General features: G+C 45.8%; 2 protein-coding genes across 4 annotated transcripts; one reads left to right on the top strand and one right to left on the bottom strand.

Moving 5' to 3' along the window:
- Nucleotides 1-344: 344 nt before the first annotated feature.
- Nucleotides 345-7,112, bottom strand: anxa4 (annexin A4). Of its 2 annotated transcripts, XM_052051688.1 has the most exons (14): nt 6,987-7,076; nt 6,841-6,902; nt 5,382-5,432; nt 4,913-5,000; nt 4,402-4,496; nt 3,616-3,729; nt 3,366-3,456; nt 3,201-3,280; nt 2,551-2,607; nt 2,381-2,474; nt 2,036-2,131; nt 1,898-1,956; nt 1,707-1,829; nt 345-594 (listed from the first exon to the last, which is right to left on the bottom strand). In XM_052051688.1, exons 3-14 carry the CDS (start codon nt 5,388-5,390, stop codon nt 538-540), a joined length of 963 nt encoding a protein of 320 aa, XP_051907648.1. In that variant the 5' UTR covers nt 5,391-5,432; nt 6,841-6,902; nt 6,987-7,076; the 3' UTR covers nt 345-537. The 2 variants fall into 2 exon arrangements, with proteins under 2 accessions (XP_051907648.1, XP_051907647.1); XM_052051687.1 differs by lacking the exon at nt 6,841-6,902 and having other exon boundaries at nt 6,987-7,112.
- Nucleotides 7,113-7,286: 174 nt separating this feature from the next.
- aak1b (AP2 associated kinase 1b) lies at nt 7,287-23,857 on the top strand. 2 transcript variants are annotated; one of them, XM_052051460.1, is made up of 20 exons: nt 7,287-8,444; nt 10,696-10,814; nt 11,491-11,599; nt 12,026-12,168; nt 12,425-12,546; nt 12,666-12,747; nt 13,611-13,743; nt 13,906-14,009; nt 14,253-14,335; nt 14,464-14,624; nt 14,853-14,974; nt 15,065-15,409; nt 15,554-15,681; nt 15,765-15,937; nt 16,008-16,097; nt 16,188-16,283; nt 16,629-16,736; nt 16,832-17,002; nt 17,774-17,881; nt 22,583-23,857. In XM_052051460.1, exons 1-20 carry the CDS (start codon nt 8,282-8,284, stop codon nt 23,119-23,121), a joined length of 3,099 nt encoding a protein of 1,032 aa, XP_051907420.1. In that variant the 5' UTR covers nt 7,287-8,281; the 3' UTR covers nt 23,122-23,857. The 2 variants fall into 2 exon arrangements, with proteins under 2 accessions (XP_051907420.1, XP_051907421.1); XM_052051461.1 differs by lacking the exon at nt 22,583-23,857 and adding an exon at nt 18,122-22,031.
- The last annotated feature ends 877 nt before the right edge of the window (nt 23,858-24,734 follow it).

Here is a 24,734-nt window from a genome sequence, read left to right as displayed (position 1 = left end):
GTTGTGCTGGTGGCAACGACGCGGCAACAACGACACCGCGCTTCCCCGACAACCTCTGGCTGAGAGTGGCGTTTGAGGAAGAGTGACCTCCTAATTAACTTGATTCGATTACACGTTATCGTCTAAAATTGCAGCACGGATCCGGTTAATGTAATTGAGGGGAGCTGACTCATCGCATGAAGAACGGCTTCAATTCAAACAAATGGACTTCGGTGGGCGGTAACAAGACAAGAGCCCGATACCGTTCATCTTTTGTGTCAGTAAAGATGAGGAGGCACGTATTAGAACTATTATCGCACGTAAATCCTTAAAGACGGGATCGATAAGAAAAACACTGACGTGTGTTAAAGGACACTGGTCTTTGGTTTAATCGGTCATAGAGACGGTGAAAACAAGGCACTGCGGTCAGTTGCAGTTGAGAAATGTAAAAGCCAGAGAAGATCGGGAAGAGTGAGGCTCATCCACACACACAGGAAGGCCGATGATGTACACCGCAGAACACACGGATGGCTGATCTCTCTCCGTGGTGTTTCTTTTTTAGTCTCCTCCACACAGTTCCAAAAGGATTTTGCGGTAGTCACCTGATGTATCTCCCTAAGGAAAAAGAAGGAAACCAATGAAGAGGAGCGGAACTGCAGTCCGTACCATCTATTAAAGACATGAAGGTAACACGATTTTCATAATCTGCCAATTTAAAAAGGGGACGTATAGAAACTTTTCATGCTTGCATACAAATAGTTAGGTCTCTGAATTTTTTTTTTTACGAACTATCTCCGCTACATGGCGGCCCGGTAGTCCAGTGGTTAGCACGTCGGCTTCACAGTGCAGAGGTACCGGGTTCGATTCCAGCTGCAGCCTCCCTGTGTGGAGTTTGCATGTTCTCCCCGGGCCTGCGTGGGTTTTCTCCGGGTGCTCCGGTTTCCTCCCACATTCCAAAAACATGCGTGGCAGGCTGATTGAACACTCTAAATTGTCCCTAGGTGTGAGTGTGAGCGCGGATGGTTGTTCGTCTCTGTGTGCCCTGTGACTGGCTGGCAACCGATTCAGGGTGTCCCCCGCCTACTGCCCGGAGACAGCTGGGATAGGCTCCAGCACCCCCCGCGACCCTCGTGAGGATCAACCGGTACGGAAAATGAATGAATGAATATCTCCGCTACATGCCCCAATTGCACAGATCTGCATCCTAATTGACACATCTAGAAGTTGTGATGTGAAGAAGTGAAGTGCTGCTCCTACATGCGAAAATGCTTTTGACGGGCACTTATTATTTTTTTTTTCGACGCTCTGAGGTTCGCTTGTGTAAACGGAGAGGCGGCCTTGGCGGAAGCCGCTAACCTTGTAGCAACTACCAATAACGCCGGTCGTCATGGCAACAAAAGCCAAACTCACCGTCTTGGCTAAGGCATTGACAGTCATCAGTATGTGACCAAACTTGTAACTTTGTTCATATTTCAAATGAATATTTCCATTGAAGTGTATTGAAATTCCGTTCATCCGTTCGTGTCTCAGAAAACAGCGCGTAAATCTTTCCCGGTGTTTTGAAAAAAGAAAAAAAAAGTCGTACTGTATTGCAAAGTACAAGTACTTTGGTTGTAAATGACATTTGGACTCGGATGGATGGATGGATAGAAAGTCATGGATGGCTCGAGTTCATTCTAGCAAGAGTGCATTGTGATTGATAGGTTGACTGATCGATTGACAATTACCTGAATGAACGAGCGTAGAGACTTGCCATACATCTTCAGGAATTGCGCCTTGATGTCCAACATGTCGATCTCGGCCCTTGACACCATGATCCTCACCAGCACGCTGTCTGTGGTGCCCAGACCCTGCCCCACACGCACTCCATGTCAGCTTGAATTTTGAATGTTCCCAACCCAAGCAACGGGTTATTCACCTTCATTGATTTGTACAGACGCTCCGCAAAGAAGGCATGCTTGTTCCTCATGCATTTTACTGGAGAAGACAACACAAAGTCAACATTTGTGGCCTGCCATCAACACCTATAGCATTGTTAGCGGTGGAACCGACTCACCTATGGCCAGGAAGACATCCGCCAGGGAACCCGACATTTCCCTCTTGATGCTATCCTCAATGTCTCTCCCGGATATTTTGTTGTACTCTTCGAACACTGAGAAGAAAAAAAATAATAATTGAGTTCAATTTCACAGGCCATACCTAAACCTGATGACCTTAATATTTGTTGGATCAAGAAATCACATAAATAGAATCACACGAACGTAGATCAACCTCCCAAAAAAAACTCTAGGCCTCGCCGGACTCAGGTCAGGTCAGTGTTCATGACTCATCCAGAAGAAATATGGTGGCCAAAAATGGCTGCCATGAGAGAGTGTAGCATTTTGCATTTCCTTGTGAATACCTCGTAACAAATGCTTCTGGTTCCTGACGCAAAGCACAGTCAGGAATTTCACCTCGTCCGTGCCCCATCGAGCTTCCCCTGCCTCGTAGATATCCTGCAAGCGCAGCGTTGATCCATTGACGACTTCATTCTTAATACGCTTTTGTCTGCAGATCTCAACAAATCCTTGCCTTGGCGTCCTGCACAACCTGAGCCTCGTCCACTGCGTCGCTTTCGTTACGTCCGGCCTGGGTGAGTCACAACGATACGCTGAGCGACAACGAGCACTCTCGAAAACGGGTGGGTGAATTGAATGGATGGTTTAGTACAGGCATGTCCAAAGTCCGGCCCGCGGTCGAATTTCATCCGGCCCTCGGCCCCCGTCATAAAATCAGTGCCGTCTGGCCCGCAGTTTGGGCGCAATGGAACACGTGTTGCATTGACTGAGGTCTCGTAGACTGGCGAGTGATGTTTCATAGAGTACTGCTTCCCTCTAGTGGCTAAATGAGTAATAGCATTCACTAAATGAGTAATAGCATTTAGACACTAGAGGGCATCACTCACGAGTTAACAAGACATCACTCCGTGTTTATATTGACTGATATGTCATATTTCAAATTCCTGTTTCAAATGAACCAAAAGAAATTCTTAAGATTGTTGAAATTAAAATAAAAATGGAAATGTGAAACAGACTGGCTTACTAAAATTTGTTGAACAATATTGTTGTTCAATGTAAAGAATGTCAGCCAAGGTCGGCCCCCCGACATTTTACCACATAAAATCTGGCCCCCTTGGCAAAAAGTTTGGACACCCCTGGTTTAGTACGTCGGGAATATCTTACTGTGAGCAAAGAGATCAAAACCCTCTGGAACATTCCCGACGTGTCTCCGCACACGTCGTCCTCCAGGTCCTTCCCGTATTCTGCCAGGACACAGATAAGACAAACAACATGGCCGTTATGCAGGGAAAAAAAATGATGGCCGCTGATGGGAAAATCGCCCCTTACGCGTCTTGTAGGTTGCATTGATGGTTTTGATCTCAGCATTAGACCTGGAAGCCAGAATATCGATGAGGCACGCTTCCTCTGTTCCAGCCCCCTATAGTCATACCACATACAATATGCGATGACAGCCCGCAGGACATGTTAAAAAAAATATATAAATCGAGTCCTATGACAATAGCATCCGATAACATTCATTTCAGTCCAATCTTTTTCATGTTGTTAGCAGCACCGAACTTCCCAAAGCAACTCTGACCTTCATGGCGGTCATCAGCTCGTGGGCGTCGTAAAGAGGCGCCAGCATGAGAAGACCCAGCACCACGTTCCGGAAGTTTCCGCTCAGCTCGGAAGACAGCTCGTCAGCCAGATCCTGAGGAGGTGGGAGACCCTCCGGTTCAAAACACTACCGGGAATAATTCTGCTTTGTCTGGCAGTCCACTAAGATTGACGTCGTTTATTTCATTTCAAATTTGATGAATGAGTAAGCACGACCGAGGCCCGAGAAATTTGCTTCCAATTTTCCACAATGTGTCCACTTCAAATCTGGAATCAATTTGAACAACATTGATCTGGCGGGTCATCACATGCAGTGTCATCACAGTATGAGTCGCACTCTTTTCACTTCCTTGATCTTTCCCAGCGCCGCAGTCTGATGATCATGTCATAATCGATGTGGCAAACATCGGCATTCTTCTCATTTCGTTAAGATACGATCTCAGTGAGTGTGTAACGCACTTGGCGGCTTTCTACTTTTTATCGATTCTATCGCATAGCGCGATCGTCCGCCTTGCGGATGACAAAAGTTCTCGCCGTTCACGTTCCTGTTCCTGTTCCAGTTTCTGCTTTCTTTGCAGTAATGATTAACAATCACGTGAGCAGCGCCATGGCAACAAAGCCCAAGTCTGCCTTTGCACTCAGAAAAAAAAAATCACAACAATTGAGATATGTCGACATCTGTTTTCCAACTCTGCAGCTGCCTCCTTTTCTTTCTTTGTATAATTAAGATGGTGGGGGGGGGGGGGGGGATTTTGTTCACTCTCACCTTGCCCACCGCCTGTTTGAAGGCCTCCTTGATACGCTGCCTCTGGGCGATGGTGCGATGTGCTAATATCTCAGTGATAACAGCCTCATCGGTGCCTGCGAGACACCCCCCCACCCCACCCCTGCATTAAAAATAAGACAATGATCATTTTCAGTTGCTCCGCGTCTCGTGATTTGGTCACAAAAATCAGGGAAAAGCTAGTTAGCCTCCACACAGAAGGCATCTGTTTGGCATCGAGTCAGGAGAGGATGATTCAGCTCGCTAACAAAATCAACATTCCGATTCATAAAGTCGTCGACAGAAACTTGATCGTGGCTGCTATACAGGCCTGGATGCTTTGCTGCGATACGTAGCTGTCAAAACGCACGCACAAAAAAATGAGTCAAAGCACTCTACGACATCAGCATGAACCGGTCATGAAGAAAACCTGAGCAAGATGGAATTTCTTACTTTCCCCAAGAGTAGGAGGAGGAGTTTGTTTTTCCATGGAGACGCTATTTTGTGAACTCACCAGTTCCCTTCATGGCCTCGCGAAGTTTCTGGGCGTCTGCCTCTGGGTCGAACCCAGACGCCTCCTTTACTGTTCCACGGTTGCCAATCTAGTTGTTTAAAAACAAACAAAGAACTCCATAAAGAACGGCGAGGGAAAACTGATGTAGGAGAGTGTGGCAATGCGGAAACCAGTTGGACAAATTATTTTTCTGGAATCTTTTGAAGTCGCTTTCTGTAGGAGTTTTCTAACGTCAAAATATGCAGAAAACATTTGACAAACTGTCTTTTTGGGGGAAATTTTGTCCACAATTTGAGGTTAACGTGCACATGACATGTTATTGCATCTGTTATGCACTTTAAAAAAAAAGGTGATTGACGCAGGCTTTTTTTTGGTATTGTTTGCAACAAAGAAAAGCACCACAATTGTACTTCAGCGTTTAGCCATATCCGACACAAAATCCGTAAAGGTGAACTAAAGGTAGACTTACCGCTGCCATTTTGAGATGTATGGAGATCTCGTTAGCGGAGTGAAGAGAAAGCTGCAAAATAATGTGGCCCAGTTAATTAATAACATGAAAGCTGTAGCATCTTTTTTTTTTTTGTTCATGGTGACCCTCATTAACCCCCATCTCAATAATGCATGGGCTTCATCCTCCCATGGAGACGCTCACTCACACATATTTGCCTGTTGCCGAGGTCTCCCAAATCCAGGCTAATCCCATTAAGAGGTTTTGGTTTTTGAACACACCTGTAATTAAATCAACCACGCTGCACAGCTCACAGTTTCCTGCCTGTGTGGACATTGAAAGGGCCACGTGATGTCCTCACATACTCCCTCTTGTTGTCGGCCATTGTAGATCTCATTCAGTTTCTTTTACCTGTCCATTTTTTTTAATTCAACAATTTATCTAATGGATACTTTTACTGATCATACTGTCTCTAGTTTGTACAATCGCAGGGCATCGTTTAATTTGAATGTGATTTTCGTGTTTTTTAATTATTTTATTGATGACAATCCCTCCAATCAGTGACAGACATAATTGAACTTAGTTGTTATTTTTGAATTAAATTACATTTATTAATTTAAAATTGTTAATTAGATGTTCATAACTGATTCCATCAAGGGGAAATTAAACAAGACAAACATTAGGTGATCAAACACTGCAACTCCTAAGATGAAGTTCTGCTGTGTACAGAACAGATGGACTTGGGGGGCTGCCTTTGGGGTGTATTGGCGCCATTGAGTGTCGTCATCACAAATTTGATTCCTTTGAGTGTGTAGATACACACATGGGTGTGTGATTGCTGTTCTACCACTTTACCACTATCACTACAGTACCGTTGTTCAATTTATTCCCATTGTTCATCCATATTTTAAAACACTTGTCTTCATTTAGGGTCATATGTGAGCTGGAACACATTCGCAGATGATTTTCAACTTGGGGCCCAAGGTGGGGTACATCCTGGTGATTGCAAGGCACGTATAGGTAAACGTAAAGTCTTCAATTCACCTCACATGCATGTTTTGGGAATGTGGGAGGAATAATCATACATTTGATTTATAAGCGCCTTTCAAAACACTGAAGGACACCAAAGCACGCAGAGAACATGTTTACTTAACACAGGAAGGCTGGAGCACAACCCACAACCTCAGAACGAGGGAGGCTGGCCTGCTAACCATTTTGGTGCTGCTTCTTATTTCAACCATGCATTCTTTCGGCCCTAAACAAGCTTGCATGACTCGATGATTTTATGGTGTATAATTCTGTAGCACCGCTTATGTAATAACGATGCAGTTACGGTATAAGAATTGAGCAACAGGATTGGAAAATGTGATGTGTGCACAAACCAAACTTTATCTTACTTCCGAACTCCGAGAGGCATTGCTCAATTCAATCGATTTGAAGTAGCGGCATGTTGGCCGAGATTAAAAAAAACAACCGTTACCTTTCATTAAATTGGGCACACCCAGAAGGGATCGAGTGTCCCAACTGTCCGCAGTCTCGGCTCTATTGCGTCAAATTCAAACACCGTAAAAAAGTGTTCTATATTGCTCGAAATATATCTCGTCGCAAACGGAACAAAAACCCTACCTGTGCCGGTGACCGTGCAATCTGTACGTAAACCAAAAGACGGCGTAAACCAGGAAACTGGAGGGTTTTATCGCTCAGCTGGCCGCCAGTCCCACCTACCCTGGTATTGCCTTTATTTATTTATTTTTTGCAGGAGCATTCATGTTATGCTGGTGCGTTCAGGTAGCGCTGCAAAACGGGAAATCGTGCTTCTCAACTTTCCCAATTTCGAAAGAGCGACAGACGCTTCTTTCGAAAGACGTATTCAATGCCTTGTGGGAATAGTAATCCCTCAACACTGTTGCATTCAAGACCTTAATTGCATTTTGGTCATTTACATTACTTCTTAGTAACACAAAGCTCTGCTAGCATTGCTGCTGTTTTGCTACCAGTCTATATTAATTTTAATTCATTCGATTGAAGTACAAACGTTTTTATTACCCCGCGTGTAATTGAGCGATAATCAAACAAGCTGACGAGGGCGTAAACCATTTATCACTGGTGCTTTTTGGTCTCACCCACTGGCGTGAACGTCGCTATGACCACATACTCAACGAGGGAGGAGAATCGGCAGCTGCGTTTGCTGCACTACATTACCCACAATCCCGCGCTATGAACTGCAACAGCTAGGGATGTTGCGATATGCTTGGCAGCCAGAGAACGCTGTGGTTGCAGAGATCGGAGCAGAGGGCTGACCAAAAGAAAAAAAAACTCCGGCCGCTCTTTACTCATTTTTAGGGACGTGTCACGTTTGGAGCTTTATTCAAAATCGTGTGTTTGACGAGAATCTGTTAGCGAAGTAACCCCAAAAATCAGTTAGATCCTCAGCTGATCTGATTAAATGGCTACCCGCGCGGATACGTCCCACCGAACGACCGCACAGCTCTACTGAGGATGGAAATATTGGTCGAGCGAGGCTGTTTTCCAGCGCACTCGAAGCCCCTCAACGTGAGAGGATAACCGGTTAACCTTAAACACGAAATGTCATAGCGCGTGAGGAGCTAGCAGTTAGCTAGCTGCGACGAGGGATGGAAGAGAACGCCGATGTTTTCGTCGGATAAAACGAGCTAAATAGCTACAAAAAGGGAATTGGCGTGCGTTACCCAGAGGATGCTACTATAGCCTCCCCGCTGGTATCTAATTAAATTACATAACAGCTAGGCGCAACCGTGTACGTCGTGCCAATTTTCATTTTGCCTCCAAAAATCTATGATTTGGCGTCAGTGACACTTTTCGCATTTGGATGCTGCAAATAGAAACAACGACAAAGCATCCCCAGTAAGCCCCAAATCTGTTATCCTGTCGCTTTTGACGCCATGAGGAAGTTTTTCGATTCCCGTCGGGAATTGGTCAGCTCCGGACCGGGTTCCGGAGGAGGTGGCAGCAGCTCCGGGTCCAGCCACGCCGGGGGGAACTTCATCGGGCGAGCCTTCGCTGTGGGCCGCCACCAAGTCACCGTGGAGGAGATCATAGCCGAAGGTGAAGGGGGGAGGAGTGGGGGTGGGGGGTATTTGTTGTCACTTGTCTGTTATCAGTGTTTACCAACCTTCAGTCGAGCCATGAGCCGAGGCACACATTTTACTTTTCAAAAATCACATTGCACATCCATGCCCTGTACTGCAAACATTGTGAATAGTGGAATACATTTCCCGAGCTCGAGAAAGCCTTTAAAATATCCCCCTAGCCTTATCATCCAGCAATTAAATAATCTTAATGCTTTCAAACTGGAACTGATAAAACCATGAAATCAACATTTCAACATGGTGCACTATTTTGACCACTTTAATGTGTCTCACTCCCGTTCGTCTGCATGCTCCTTGTCACTGAGAAAAGGTCCAAACATTTGGTAGTAATTAAGAATGAAAACCATTCGACTCTCACCTCCCCGTTTCCACTCCACTGAGATAACTTCACCTCTTTGTAGCCATTCATTTGGTATTGGTAGTTGTCGTATTCCAAGGACTTTACCCGACTCGTATAGATCGGCACATCACTCACTAAACACAGCATTTACAAGTACACGTGTCTAATTTGTCAGTGGGACATTTGTAGTCTACTAAAGTGGTTTGGACTGGTCGCCAGAATAAAAACTCACAACGAGCCGAGATTCATCCATAGAAGTGCGAACAACGAACGTGATGTGATGGAACTAGTATTTGATGATTACACATTCTTAATAACTGTGCTCCACCGAGGTTTTATTTGTTTCTAGAATTGCACCGCGGGCTGAATCTAATGCTTGTGGGGCGGGGGGGCCGTAGCTTCCTTCCCCCTGCTGTATTAGATCCAGTGGCTCAAAACTGACTCTCTATGGTCTCCCTTTTGAGGTAAATGACCCAAGAAGCGAGCTCCATCATCGATTGCGAGAATGAAATGAAATTAGAAACTGACTGGTAAGATAATTTCATTTTGTGCGACTGAGGTGGGAGGATAAGACAACATAAAATCCACTTTGCCTGCTTATGAGATTAAGACCGTATAAACATCTATTTTCCATGTAAATTGCGCTCCCTGTGTCCTCATTAAATGGAGAGAGCCGCTACGAAAGCAGCGTCAGAAATATCACGAAGTCGATGCTTTTGTTTTGATTGCTACCGTCAAAGACAATGCTGTGTGTCAATTGTTAACAGGTTGCATACTGAGAGGTGTTTTTCCTACTTGATAAATGAGATTATTAAAATCATCTTTGAAAAGTATTGCCTTGTCAATAAAGTCATATTTGATAGGGAGTAAGATTTTCTTTTCTGCGTGCTCCTGTGCTGGATTCCATCCAAGGCTTCTCATACTGACGTTTTAAAACCTTTTAAACCATCATCCAATTTGAAAATTGCTCTTCGATGTAGGAATTTTGTAATAAGGCGTACTTAAATAACGATTCACTTAACATTTATGGCACATAAAACTCTCAACAAATTGTACATGAATAATGTCAAAACAAACAGTTTTAAATGATAAGTGTGAGAGTCTTGAATTCAAGCGAAATACAATTGAAACTGCAAGTGGGCAGTCATGATCTCGCCAGCCACTAGAGGGAGACTGCATGTCCCTCTTGGTACTTGTTACCCCACTTTGAGAAGCTTTGTCATACTGATCCCTGTGGATTATGCATATTTTTAGCCCCGCGTTTATTCACTTGCAGAATATTGCTCTAACTGCCAAGTAATGCGTCCATGCATCAAATAACAGGAAACGTTGTCGAGTGTTCCATTTGGCATATGGGATACATGGGCCATTGCTGCTATGGCATAAAGTTACAGTCGTGTGAAGCTTCAGAACAGCTCTTGGGTCAGTTCTCTCTCGGAGGTGCAGAGGTACCTCATGTTGTGGCTGAACTTACTTTACATTGGGCTGTATGGGAATGTCACGCAGTTTTCAGGCACCGCACTGTTGTATAAATCAATATCGCACGCCGAGGTAAGCGCGAAACATCAGCCTGAAATCGAAGACGAGCCATCCAGCCCGAACGCCGCAAAGTGAATTTGCGGCCTGAGCTGCAGCAGATGGTAAGGCCGCCATGTCGGCCTGTACAGTATATCAACCCTGCAGCAAAGACATGACTAATGCATAACACTGTAAGGGCCTCAGCCATTTGTTCCGAGTCCCGACCATGTTCATTGAGAGTATTTGAACACGCTTTTGTATGCCTTGATCAACATTTGATCAACGGCGCATCCAGTTGACACGCCTTGAAAATTGACTGCTGCTATTGTTGCGCGCATTGTCTTCGCAGGTGGCTTTGCAATCGTGTTCCTGGTGAAAACAAACCAGGGCGTGCGCTGCGCCCTCAAGAGGATGTACGTCAACAATGAGTACGACCTGCAGGTGTGCAAATGCGAGATTCAGATCATGGTGAGTCGATGAAAATTGATGGGGAAAAAAAATCTTCTGTTGAAACACGCGAAAGTCTGTCAACATGCACACACACACTCCGCATAACACGCCTGTGAGTAAATTAATTGACTTGGTAGTATGCTGCTGCTGTTTTCTCAGTCTTGTTGCTTTTGTACCACCCCCCCCCCCCGACTGATTTTAATATTCACGCAAATTTTGACCTGACTGTTCTCTTGTCACCCGTAAGCTGTTTCGGCTGAGAAACACGACACCGAGCTGAAAGTTTGGAGCCCCCGTCTGACATGTTTTATCTGCCGGGCTCCACCCTGCAGTGTTTTCTTTTAAAAACCAACATTGACTCGCATTCTCTGTGGGCGACGTTATCTCAACATTCTGCCTCATTCCTTTTCTCTGCACATTGCGACGCTCACTTTGTTAGTGTACTGGGGCTGCACACGCGCATTTAGTCTAGACTGCCTCAGCTGGAGTGTTGGTAGTTTACACCTTTCCTCATTGCGCATTAAAAAAAAAAAAAAAAGTACACAACCCCATAAGTGTCCTGTGGATAGCCTTGCAATCCACGCTCACTCATTGCTTCCAAACTTTCTTGTTGGTGATAATTGGCATGTCTCGCGCAAACTTCCTGTGGGCTGACGTTGCTCTATTTGGGTCGCGGCTTTTTGCGTTTTCGCAGAAGGACCTCGTGGGCCACAAGAATATTGTGGGCTATCTGGACTCCAGCATCACAGCCATGGGGTCAAGGGACGTGTGGGAGGTCTTTATACTGATGGACTACTGCAAGGGTAAGTGCCAATGCATAGTCTGACTTTTGTTACCATGATGACAAGAGGCAGAGCGCTCGGAGGGGTGCTACCTTAAAAATAAAAAAAGCGAGTGTGACGTAAATGCGTGTGAGCCCCCACGGCTTTTGCTTGTCTTTTCACCGATGAAGGCGGCGATTCCCCAACAAGCCTCCGATTTACACTTGTCAAATAGGGTCGCGGATCTGTGCATGTGGCGCATGGAGCGGACACATCACCAAACATGAATAAATCTGGTTTGGGAGAAGGTGCCGGGGGAACCTTAATTAAGCGTGTAGAGGATATTTTATCAGCATGACCCACTTGAACAGACTTTCAAATCACCAGAAAAGAGTTATCTATCCATCTATGCAGAGATATACTGTAGATAATCTATGCGTTTGCATCTTGCATATGATTATTTTGCAGGCGGCCAGGTTGTTAATTTGATGAATCAAAGGCTGCAGACGGGCTTCACAGAGACGGAGGTGCTTCAGATCTTTTGCGACACCTGCGACGCCGTGTCTCGCCTGCACCAGCGCAAGACACCCATCACCCACCGAGACCTTAAGGTGACACATTCACAAGAAAATGCTTGCAATATGTCCAAACATACTCGCTTTTTGCACTTTCTATTTTGGTGTTCCTATTACAACACCAAGAATGTGAAAGATGAACTGAATTCTAATTGACACCATGTGAAGTTGAGGGTTTTTTTGGGGTTTTTTTTCCTTTCATTACGCAAAGTGCCAGAGAAGGTCCGTGACTGAGCCACTTTGGCGGTTGCCTCTAAGTGTCCCTGTCAAGTGTCATCTTTTCTGCGTATAGGTGGAGAACATCCTCCTGCACGACAAAGGTCATTACGTGCTCTGCGACTTTGGCAGCGCCACTAACAAGTCCCTGAGTCCACAGACTGAAGGCGTGACCGCTGTGGAGGAAGAGATTAAAAAGTGAGCGTGTGTGTGTGTGTGTGTTCATGATTATTTTTCGAGTCATGTAACTGGGACTTAATGTTGTATGTCTTTTTTAAAGTTCACTACATATTTTTTTCTGTTTTGCCCCCCACCAGATACACCACTTTGTCATATCGCGCACCTGAGATGGTGAACCTCTACAACAACAAAATCATCACCACCAAAGCGGATATCTGGGTTGGTAAAGATGGCATGCATCATGGCGACAAATGACGATGATTTGGCAAGGAGACGTCAAACCTGAAAATATGCCGCACAAAGATTTGCAATCAGTAATATCGGCGTAACATTAACGATTGTCGTGCCCGACCATTTTCCAAGCGGATCGGGAAAGAAAAATATTTAACACACTACAAACGGACTAATCGGTCAAAATATCTGCGAGACATCCAAGAATTGGGCTGCTGTTTACTTCAAACGACACACACCACGCGATGATCAGGATCATCGTTAAGAGACATCACACGATCGGGCTTTTTCTGACAGATCGGAAAATAGAGGGTAAAAAAAACTTTAATGCGTCCTGGTTATCTGTTTGTGTGTGCACCGCTTTAGATTCAGAGATGCTTAGTTGCATAATTTCCTCGATGAAAGATTGCCCTGGTTACATTGTGTCACTCTTAGGGGAGCCATTTATTCAAAGCAGCCATCGGATAATCTATAATTAGACATCGGTGTGATTGGACCTGGAATTCCTCCCCCTCCTGGACACCCAAGGGTGTGTTACGGAATAGTTTCGCTTATTAAACAGCAGAGGCTTTCTGCTGTGCCGTCGTGAAACAAGTCAACGTTGCAGCCTGAGCCTGCGTTTCGGTCAACACTAATGAATTTATTGAAACGCAATTCATCCAAATTGTGCTTTGAGAACGATTGTGATCGATGACACGCGTTGGATATATTTAACAAGCTAAAAGCCTCTCGTCCGGTGTTTGCTGTGTGCTGGGCTGTGATGTTTTGATCGCTCCTCTCGTCTGGGTTTGGTGATTTTTTATTTTTATTTTTTGGTGTGACGGGGCGTGCATGTGGTGTTCCTTTTCCAGGCGCTGGGCTGTTTGCTCTACAAGTTGTGCTTCTTCACTCTGCCCTTTGGTGAAAGCCAGGTGGCCATATGCGATGGCAGTTTCACCATTCCGGACAACTCCCGCTACTCTTACGATCTTCACTGCCTCATTCGTTAGTCTCTCTTAACACTTTTTTTATGATGCAACAGTTGCTATGCAAATTGTGCCGTCACAAAGCAACGGTCTTATGACTCAGTAGCTCCTCTCTCTCTATTTGTTTATTTATGTATCTATTTATTTTGGGGGTGTGACCCTCTGTGTTGTGTTTTTGCAGGCTACATGCTGGAGCCTGACCCAGACAAAAGGCCAGATATCTACCAGGTGTCCTACTTTGCCTTCAAACTGGCGCAGCGTACTTGTCCTGTTCAGAATCTGAAGGTCTGTAACGATTTTCCTTTTCGTGCCGCCATCTATGATTGATTTTCACATGCTTTTTACTAAGTGTGACCCGCGAAAGCAAGATCATTCGGTTGCAACATAATGAAAGGGTACCAATCCAGTCACATGATAACATTGCTGTATGTGTCTGTCAACTGGCTGCATTGCCTGGTCCCCCCACCCCACCCCGCTTTGTTGTGATTGAAAAGTTTTTAAAAAATCCCTCCTCCACTCTGCTTCAAGAATTCTGCAATTCCTACCAAACTTCCCGAGCCAATCAAAGCGAGCGAAGCTGCTGCAGCCAAGAAAAGTCAGGCCAAGCCCAGGTAGAACTCACCTTCTTGGATTACCGTTTAAAATGTGCTAATATTTGTAATGGACACCGGCTTAATAATTGTAAGGTCCCTGTCATGACATACAATCAGGCTAACTAACCCCCATCTTTTGTCGCCAGACTGACCGACCCGATCCCAACCACTGAAACGTCCATCACCCCTCGCCAGAGGCCCAAAGCAGCTCACACTCAGGCCACTGCCGGCATCCTTCCCATTCAGCCCGCTGCCCTTACCCCTCGCAAGCGGGCTAATCTCTCCGGTGGGACAGCTCAGCCTGTTGGTATGTGGCGGAACTCCTCCTTTCTCCTCCTATTCGTTACAGAGCAGTGGAATAAAAATGCGTGCCAAGACTGCGGACCCTCAAGTCCATTGTGCGCCGTTCTCAATTGAAACGGATCAAAAACACATGTCAGAAGATGGGATTAGAAATGAGATTCTCTTGACTTGGTGCCCTTATGCGCTACGTGGGTTGCGTTGGGAGATAGAAATCACTTCATATCTCCCGTAGGAGTCAGCTTGGACCTCTCGCAGCCAGCTGCGGCCCTGCAGTCGCAGAAGGCGCAGACCTGTGCTTTGCCTCTCATCCAATCACAAAACAACTCCAGCCAGGCTGCAGTGGCACAGAAGCAGGTACTGCACACACAGATGGGGGGACCCTTCGCTGAGGTGTTTCCCTGACGACGCATGTAATTTCCTTTTATTTGTCTTTGTACCATGCAGCTTGCTCCAGCAGCGGAAGGCACAGCCGCTGCCGCCGTAGCGGCACCCGTTTCCAAAGCAGATGTCCAAGCACAGCCGCCGTCGGCCCAGCAAATGGCTCCGCCTGCGTCCGCGACTGCTGCCACCTCGCAGCAGGCGGCGCAGTGTCCGTCCAGTCCGGCCGCACCTCAGCGCCCCGCTCGGCGCAAGCTGCCCGTCCAGGCTCAGACGCCCGCAGCTCAGACGCCGCCCGGCAAATCAGTCGCCGGTCACTCAGCTGCCGAGCAACCGCAGCAAACAAGTCCACCTTCGACCATCCAGGCTCAGTTGCCTGCCACGGAAGTCAGGGAAAAAGCAGCCGAGACGGTAAAAAATACAGTCGACAACACCTCAGACAGCCGAGTTTTCTGCGGTGGGATAAGAATATTGTGTTCTAACGGATTCTAACGCAAACAAAGGGACTCCCTTATGTGACTGAGTGCTTCTAAGAGACTGTCTCTCTCAAATCAGACCCCTCCTGCTTCCCCAAAGACAGCAGAGGCGCAAAGCCACAAACGCGTCCCAAGTGACTTCACAGCGAGCACCACCAACGGAGCCAATGAAGACTCCTCACAGGCAGCAGAAGAAGACACCGTCCAGTAAGTTACCGTCATCTCAAATCCTGCAAACTGAACAACATCAAACTCTCTCAGTCAATCAGTTGTGGATGTTCTGTTTCTAGTCCTCAAGTTGGCTCCATCCAGCCTCATGGCGACCTCGTCCCGGACCAAAAGAACGTCCCCGCCTCCAGCGGCGACATCACTGCCGCGCCTGTCTGGAACCCGTTCGACGACAATGACGGCTTCTCTGGCTTTACCGCCGATGAAGTCAAACCCAAGGACGCAAAGCCTAGCGGTAAATCATGCGTACTGACTTGAAAGAGCCTTTCTGGAGTCGTTAAAATCTGGATGACAATGGTTTGCAGACCCGCCCTCGGAGTGTGAAACGCCGTGCGGAGAGCTGATACCAGGCTTGCAGGCTTCAGACGGAGAAAATGCAGAACAAGACTCACAAGGTTGCCCGTTGCACAAATACATGCAAATCCATTTGGCTTGTTTTCTAGGATTTAAAAAGAAAATGTGAAAAATAAATCTTTCCGTCGTAGCTGAACCACCGTCAGCCATCACTGACACTGAATCGGGAGCATTGCTGTTGGTCGTCCCAGATCCATTCCATACACTTGAACTGTCCAATGCGCCAGGTAAACGTGCTTTCATGCATTCGGAACACTTTAGTCATGGTACAAAATATACTCCAAAATTACAACTAAAATATATTCAAACTATATATTAAGATGATCAGGATCCTCTGAAAAATATCTGATTCCTCCCGCCCTCCAGCAACAAAATAATCCTCACGTTTTGCCAATTGCCAGCAGTAGTTTAGTTTCATACTCCACAGTGAAGCATTTTAAAGTCATGTGGTGGAGTGAAAATGATTAAGATTATCACCCCCCCCCCCCCCCCCCAAAGAAAAGGTGACCATCGTGTTTAGGGGTGAGTTGATTAAGATTTGTCTCGTTTTTGAATTCCTTGTTTTCCCTCAGAGAAGCTCATCGAGGGACTCAAATCTCCAGACGTGTCTTCGCTCATGCTTCCCGACCTGCTGTCTTTGTCTGATCCTTTTGGCAGTTCTGTGGAAGACTCAGAGAAAGGTAACTTGCGATTATCCATCCGGTCCCAATGAGGTCATGATAACCGTTTGGGGGAAAAACAGCCAACCACTGTGCATGCTTCCGCCTTCACTCAGATCACATCATGGCAGACGCCTCTCTCCTGGGCTGTTCTCTGATATCCGGTCCGTCGGCGCCTCCGGGAGCCGCAGGCAGCGCCGCCTCCTCGGCGTCCTCCGTCTCCGCTGCGTCTGCTTTGGACGAATTTGGTCTGTTGTCTGGAGACTCCGCGCAGCCCAAAACATCAGGTGGGTGTGTAAAATTTCCCGAGTGGGCACTTGAAGAGTCCTGCTTATGAGCACAGAAAGATACATGGATGACAGATGGAACCTCCCAATTGGTCTAATTTGAAGATTTTTTTTTTATGAGTGACCAAGAAAATATGGATTTCAAAATCTCATCATGCGTGACACCGATAAATCTCCCGAGACATCGCCACAGCGACCAGACAAGAAGCGGAATCGTCGGAGTGTTTTCAAGCGCAGCTGGCCTTTAGTCGTGGGCCCGCTGAACGAACGCGTTTGACTGTCGCCGTCTGAGGCGACTGTGAATCAGAGCAGAAGTGTCTGTCGGGCCACCTGCTGCGTGATGCTAAATCAATGTGCTGGAGGCGCTGTGACACGGTAACGACTCATCAAGCAGCCTTTGTGCGCTGGTCCCTGCGGTCGCTGCTAATTTGAAACTGCTGTGGGCGCCGTGGAAGGAGAGGCGCTAATCGCAGTTGAGTGCACCAATAGCTCGAATAAACAACCTTCATGGATGATTGAGCAAATAGATAATCCACCGCGTGAATGCAATCTGCTTTTTATGTGAAGCTTAACGCCTGCTTTTTGGCATTGCCAGTGGAACGGTGATTCTATCAACAATTTTTCGAATGCCTCGGGGAAACTATCCATCCATCCCTAGTCGGGAAAAGCCTGAGTTCATCAAAGGCATTTTCTCTTCTGTCAATTTTTCCACATCAACGTGGCTTTTGATTGCCTGAGGTGACCACATTTTTTTTTTTTTTTTTGCTGCAGATTCGTCACTCCTCATCTCAGACTTCGAGCCGCAGCAAAGCAGCGCTGAGGCTGCCACGGAGGACGAGTTTGACCCCATCCCCGTGACCGGCCGAAAGAACTCCCAAGGTACATTTCTAAAAAGGGGTTGTTGTAGCCCAAGTTGGGAAGGGTTGCAGGATCAGCCGCATGCGCTTTTCTCACATAGTCGCCTAAGAATGTTAAAAATAAAATAAAGCATTAGCGCTTTAAAAAGCTCAATTCTGCTTTCTCTCTCCTCCGTCCTCCACCCTCTCTGCCTTTCCCTCCCCAACTTGTTTGCCCCGCCCGCCCGCCCGACACCCTCCCCACCGTGTCTCTTTGGGCCAGTTTCAGGAGGCCACTCGCGCAGTAACAGTGGCGGCTCTGAATCCAGCCTGCCCAGCTTGGCCCGCTCCCTTCTGCTGGTGGACCAGCTCATCGACTTGTAGGCCGTACCCCGGCTACCCCCCAACCCCACACACCCGCCGCTATTCCATAGATGCCGTAACACTGAATTCCAGTCGAGCCATGGCTCACTTACAGCTGCCATTTTCATTCTAGCGCGTGCTCCGTCCCTCGCCATCCGCTCATTTCCCATCCCATCCCTGCCCGGCCACTTAAGTGGCTTTGCCAACTCACCGTTCTCTCATCTTTTTCCTCTCCATCTCCATATCTTCACCCTTTGTCAATCTTAACCCTTTGAATATTACATGATGTCTGATAGCGAAAACAATAGCTCATTGTCGTCACGTACAATAAGCCTCGTGCTAAGTGGTCGTAGTTCATTGTGCACAAGTGACTTTGTCGTCGTTTGCCTTGATCGGATTCCCCTCACGGCCTGTTTTATTTGTATATATATATTTTTTAAGAGGTTAAAATTCATGTTTTTCCCTACACACATATCCATGACAAGAGAGAAATGGGAACTGTCAATTTCTTTTGCCCTTCTAAAGAATGAATGATATGAAACCACCATATTTCCACAAAGGAGAAGCAATAAATTGTCAGAAGGCAACATCGGAGATCAAGTCTTCAGAACCGAGCCTTGTTTAGCACCTTAGCTTGTCTGTCAAGCATCCAGACTGCAAGAAAAGTCACTTCTTTACATCTGCAGCTTTATAATTGCAGCTGTCACTCCAACCAGGCACCCACTCAGCCCCCAGGGAGATAGAATTGAGATTTTCTCATCGTTACAGTTCACAAAAAAAATGAAAGCCACGCCACATTTTTTGCAAACAGGAATTAAAATACACAATTTAAGAGTTTTGTGTTGTGAAATTATAACTTTATTTCTCAATTCATTTTCATTGTGGCTCTAATATTCATTTTCCTATTTAACTGACCTCATGAAATAGCCATTTTGTTCTATAAAAATATCGGTGACCTGTTGGAACATGTTATCCTTCCAGCTGCTTCGAAATTAGCCATAGCCACATATCCTGCATTTGTAAAGCTCCCGGGGGGGAGGGAAAAAAATTAACCTTTTAGTGTGCCATCAAATGATATGTGAACCACAGTGGAAATGTGAAAAAAAAGACTACAAAAAAATCCCTAGATGCCGCTATAGTCTGTGATTATCATCTTTAGTTTCAAAATTAGCAATAGATTGTTCGAAAACGGTCAATGACAGTTGCAGCTTATCTAATAGCGGTTAGCAGTGTGCCATATCAACTCTAAGATGCATGTTTCTGCTTTTGCACCAGTGGGTGAATAACCGTAGAAGCGTAGTGCATAAATGGGGCAACTATTAATATTCAGGAGATTTTCACACATTCTCCTGAGAATTTAGTAGGAAATGATTCAAAAAAAGGTTGGCACTGTATTCTATGTTTAAGACTGGACTGGTTTTCTTATTTTTTTTTATATTATACAGTATAATCCCCCCCAGTCTACAACAGTACTGTCCAATGTGCGAGATTGGGTAAACATGCCGTTATGACGCCTTTTTCGTTACCCTGACAACAGGGAGCGGCGCCAGACGTGACAAAGCGAATGACTCGTTAGTGTTGCCGTTTGAAATTTTTCGACCGGAAGTGACCTATGTGATCCCTGTAGTGACGACAGCTGCCCCCTACCCTTAAGAATTCCACAAGCAACAAATCTGACTTTTTGCGGCGAAAACTCTCCACAACAGGGGATGGCCAGATCGCCCTTCTGCGTCCAGACTATAAAGGAATGCGCTCACCCAAAACCACCGCTTGCTCATTCAAATTTCTCCATGTCCCCTTTCGCAAAGTCTGTTTAATCTCAATGCGTCGTTGGACTTGACTTGGAAATGCGGTGCCCAAATTTTCTTGCAACAATCCTACCAAATGCTCGGGAGAACACGCCAGACATTTAACACTTCTTCTCATCCATTCCCATTTTCTTGAGCTCATTCAAACGCATTTCTGACATCCCTCCCAATTAGTGTAAATACAGTAGTCAACCACTCCCCATTGTACAGAATGAAGTCACTGTCATATAGCTTTCCTGTTGATATATACATATATGATATATATGACTTTGTTTCCTGTCCATAAATGTTAATATGAATAGAGTGGTAGAGAATGAATGTAAGAAATGAATAGTAGTCTCAAAAATATCTAGAATGACATATATCCGTCAGATAATATTGAAAGAGTATATGAATATTTCATTCCTCTTTGTGGAGTGTGTGCGTGTGTCTGTGTGGATGGGGCCCGGGGTGCTGTTTTGTGTTTCTCTAATAATATTATATGATATGTTAGCTGTGGGAATCCTGTTCAGTCCCTGCTCCTCTTCCTTTGTACAAAACGTTTTCGTGTGTTTACATGGACTGATATGAAGGACTATATTTGTATTCCAAAACAAAACCGTTTTATTGCCAGGTGGGGGGTATTTTCTTTCTGTGTATGCGTGTGCGTGCTTCTTGTTTCATTTCATCTGCCGAGCGGAAAAAAAAACATGCTTTTTAGGGGGTAATGTTTAGCTTCGCTTTGTCAATTTTTGTTGTTTTGGAAAAGCATGGCAGTGTCATTGAGTCTTTGTGTTGGTGTCCTGTGAGTGTGTGTGTGAGTGTGTGCGTGTGTGAGTTCCGGTACCCGTGTTTCTGCAAATAATTTGTGGGTTACACTTCTGGAAGCACAGTGTTGTCTCAGGTGGAACACTACTCTGAGTCACATGACTTTGTTGGTCAAAACGCACTCCAAGGGGGAAAATGTCTGCAAGGCAAAGGTAGCATTATATCTGGGGAACCAAACGGACACCGTGACAATTCTAAAAACATGTTAAAGCTTCATCCCTCACCGACTTATGTTTAGGGAAATTCCCTCCCAGTATGACTTTATCAAAATGTACACCCTGGGATGATCCCAAAATGGCCGCTTCAAACCAAAATGGCAGACATTGTGTTCAAGATCTTTGAGACGTTACTGTGAGTGTTACTATGGACATTTTGGGGGTCCCTTTATGGACCACAGGCTGTACGTTACCCAAAGGTTGCGCTTTATGGACGAAGGTATTGGAACATGTGGCCATACGGAAAGCAGGCACATAGTAGCAATGTTTTGCTAACTGCAACCTTCTTGCTGAATTAAGTCTGCACGCGCACAGGATAGAAGACGGAATAGTCCATTCCATGAGAATGGAGGGGGGCGGGGGGGAGCTGTCAAAACGACCATGATCGTTTGAATCATTTTGACGTTTATTCAAACATGACAAAAAAATGTTTCAAATAGAAGACAACGGTCCGTTTTTATGAGGGACTTGGCGCCGCAGGCCATTGCCTTGTTTTCGCCTGCTTAGCCTCTGTCAAGAAGTCAAAAACAGAAAAAAAACCCCCAAAACTATATTTGGTCTCCTTATGGCACTTGCGCCAAACTGTTCCCACAAAGTTGGAAGCATATCATTCTCCACAATGTCTCGGTATTAGCTGAAGAACCATTTTCCTCCATATTTGACAAATGTATTTCAAGAACTAAAATGTCTTGTCCTGACTCAAGTTGTTCAATCCAAACAGCAGAGACTTCTTTGTTGCCCTCCATCTTGTCGAGAGTGCAGTCATTTCGTAGTTTGAACCTATGCAACTCCCGAGCTGGGCGCTAAAAGCACGTAAGCGACAAACAGGCAGTGCGATCCACATTGAAGTAGAATCAGCTGATGTTTTCCTCCAGCCTCCTTGCTTGTGTTCATGGCCCACAAACCCACACCAATCAGTGCTGTGCTATCTTTTCTTGTGCTCCTTCTGTTTGTTGTGACATCATTCGAAAGGGATGGCCAAATAAAATGCAAATGTGAACGTCCGCTTGCAGGCTGGTGATTGATTATCACTCATTTGTCATTATTCTTTTTGATGTCAATGTTTTGGAATACCGCCGTTGGCTGGCAACGCGTTCAGGGTGTCCCCCGCCTAATGCCCGGAGACAGCAGTCACAGACAGATAGTGGATAGACGGATATATTGTACATGTCAGAGTCAAATGAACATTTTATTTATTTTTGGTTATGGTCTACAAAACATACTTCGTAAATTCCAAATGTTGTACTTATTTGCAAATTGTGAAAAATGTTTCTCATAAAATATGTGCCGGGCTTCAAATTAATGCTTGGGAAATATTGTTTTAATGCGCAAATCAACATTTATTTTATCCAGAGAGCTGATACTTTCTAATCAGGTAAGAACAAACGTTAAGGATACTTAAAGTGACAGTCCTCTTTTTTTTGTTGTTGCGGTTTTATTTTTTTTTTTGGTGTATGTGTTTTGAGTCATTCTTCTGAGTCTCTTCAATGTGTAGGCAAATGAAAAAGGTGGCAACTCTCCAGCTTACTTGTCCATTATTTTGATACACAGACCACCAGGTGGCGCTGTCCACTAACGCGCAAGGTGGCAGAGGTGGGACATTGGCGTCTGCTGTGGTCACCAAAGAGACGCAGGAGAAAGCAGCTGAATGTATGATTCCCCCGGAGGAGCGCAGCGGAACCTCTGCCAGCCCGGGAGCAAAACCTGCCACCGCGCAAAATCAACCCCCCGCCAACCCCCCCACGCCCGACATCTTCCTGCTGGCCCCTTTTAAAAACAAGACGGCGGCAAGTAACACCTTCTTTGCCCACGAGCTACCCGAGTCGTCACCCGACGTTTTCCTCCAGGCGCCGTTCGGCAAGAGGAGGGTGCACGCGGAGGCCGGTCGATGGCACCCCCCGAGCCGGCCGACGCCTCTGCCGCAGCAGCCAGTGGCGGTGCACCGCGTGGTGTCCCGGGTGGGACGGCAGGCCGCTGTAGGCTCGGTAGCCGTGGGGCCTCTGCACTCTTGGTCCATCGGGGGGCGGAGTCTGGACGACCCGTTTAGCGTGGCGCCGTTTCGCCCCAGGTGCTCCCAACACAGACCTTGATTAGCAGGTCAGTCAGTAGGTAGGATTTTGTACAAAATTACTGCACTGGAATTAGTCCAAAGGTGACATATTTTGTGGTTTCTTCTGGTTTTTGCGATTACACAGATGAAGGAAAACCCACTCGGTGCTTAGTCCCCACCGTTTTTTTTGTTTTGTTGTTTTTTTAAGTTTTATGTGTCATTCGTCAGCAAAATGGCGTCCGTCACTGACGAGTCTGTGGAGATGGAATGCCCACCTCTGGACATACTGTACTGTATAAGTGTTACTGTATAAATCTCACCAAAGGGTGAATATGGACAGTACTTTAGGGAGGTTTTAGTGGCTTTAAAGTATGTAGCGGTACATGTCGACGTCTTCGTTGTGGCCGTGAAGCTTGCACACCAAAGGAAGTTGTCAACATAAATGTAATAATCCAAAAAAATCACGCACGTTTTCGGAGGAGTTTAAAGCACTGCCTACAATTTCTACTTTTGTCGAGTCTTGTAAAATGATCCAAACTGGAAATTCCTCAAGGGTTTCAGGCTCATCCCGGCTGCTTTAGAATCGCTTGACTTAACTTTGAACCTCTCGCTACAACCACTGAAACCTATCACGTCTTTGACAAGCAAAGGTTTGTCACGTACTAAAGTTATGTCATGTACTTTGTCATGTAATATCTGCTTTGGGGTAGTTTCCAAAGTGACTGTTACACTTTGGGTTCGATTAAAAGGGACATTTTTTGGGGGGGTTTTATGCACCCACGCTTCCAATGTCAGTTTGTTATTCTGTTAACCATCCAAATCACCAATTTCTAGTTTCCCTTGTGGTCGAGTACAAGACCATAAAAATAAAGCCCAAGCTGCTGCTGTTTTCATGAGCACTTACGTAAAAAGCCAATAAATGAAAACAAAACCCCGCTTAATCTTCCATTTGAAAAGCTAAAAAATAAGATGTGGAACAACTGTGAAAGATGATCTGCCCCATTTGAGTCAAGTGTCACGCACTCAATGTTTCATTTTTGAGGGGTGTCGACAGCAAATGGAAACATTTGGACTGGAGTTCGGTCATGAGCGGTGTCGCGCAGGAATGCGTTACGAGTAGCGTGTCATGGAGAGTGAAGGCGTGAGCGAGACTAATTGAAAAGTGTCGGGTGGGCAACTCAACAGCACGTTTTACTTTGTGGCAGTGGGAGCCCACCAAATTCAACAATGTTGCCAAAAGTGAGTCTTGCCCCGCAGTCAAAATGGCTACTTTGGACATTTCAAAACAAATGACCGTGTTTTCCCGCACTATAAGGTTAGAATTTGGATTGTGGTGACTTTTTAAGAAAAGCCATTGAGACAAAGCGTTCTGACACTGACCCCAAAAAAAGAAATAGTTTCCCTGACTTCAAACTACTGGTCGTTATGTCACATCTTTCCTCAATCGGAAATAACTTCTCCCGTTCAGTACCCAAAGCTAATACATTCTAATTTGCTTTGTTTTGAAATCCAACTCTTGGCGAATGTCGTATTAGCTTGCTGATCACCAACTTTGAGACAAAAAAGGGAGCGAGCAGGTCAGAGAAGCTGCTCTTTCTGAAGCCATCCATCACAACTTCCAGACCCTGCATCGAATTCAGCCTCCCCGCGATT

The sequence above is a fragment of the Hippocampus zosterae genome, chromosome 18 (assembly GCF_025434085.1).
Source record: "Hippocampus zosterae strain Florida chromosome 18, ASM2543408v3, whole genome shotgun sequence".
In the NCBI taxonomy this organism is placed as follows: Eukaryota; Metazoa; Chordata; class Actinopteri; order Syngnathiformes; family Syngnathidae; genus Hippocampus; species Hippocampus zosterae.
This window is presented reverse-complemented; position numbering and strand designations above follow the sequence as displayed.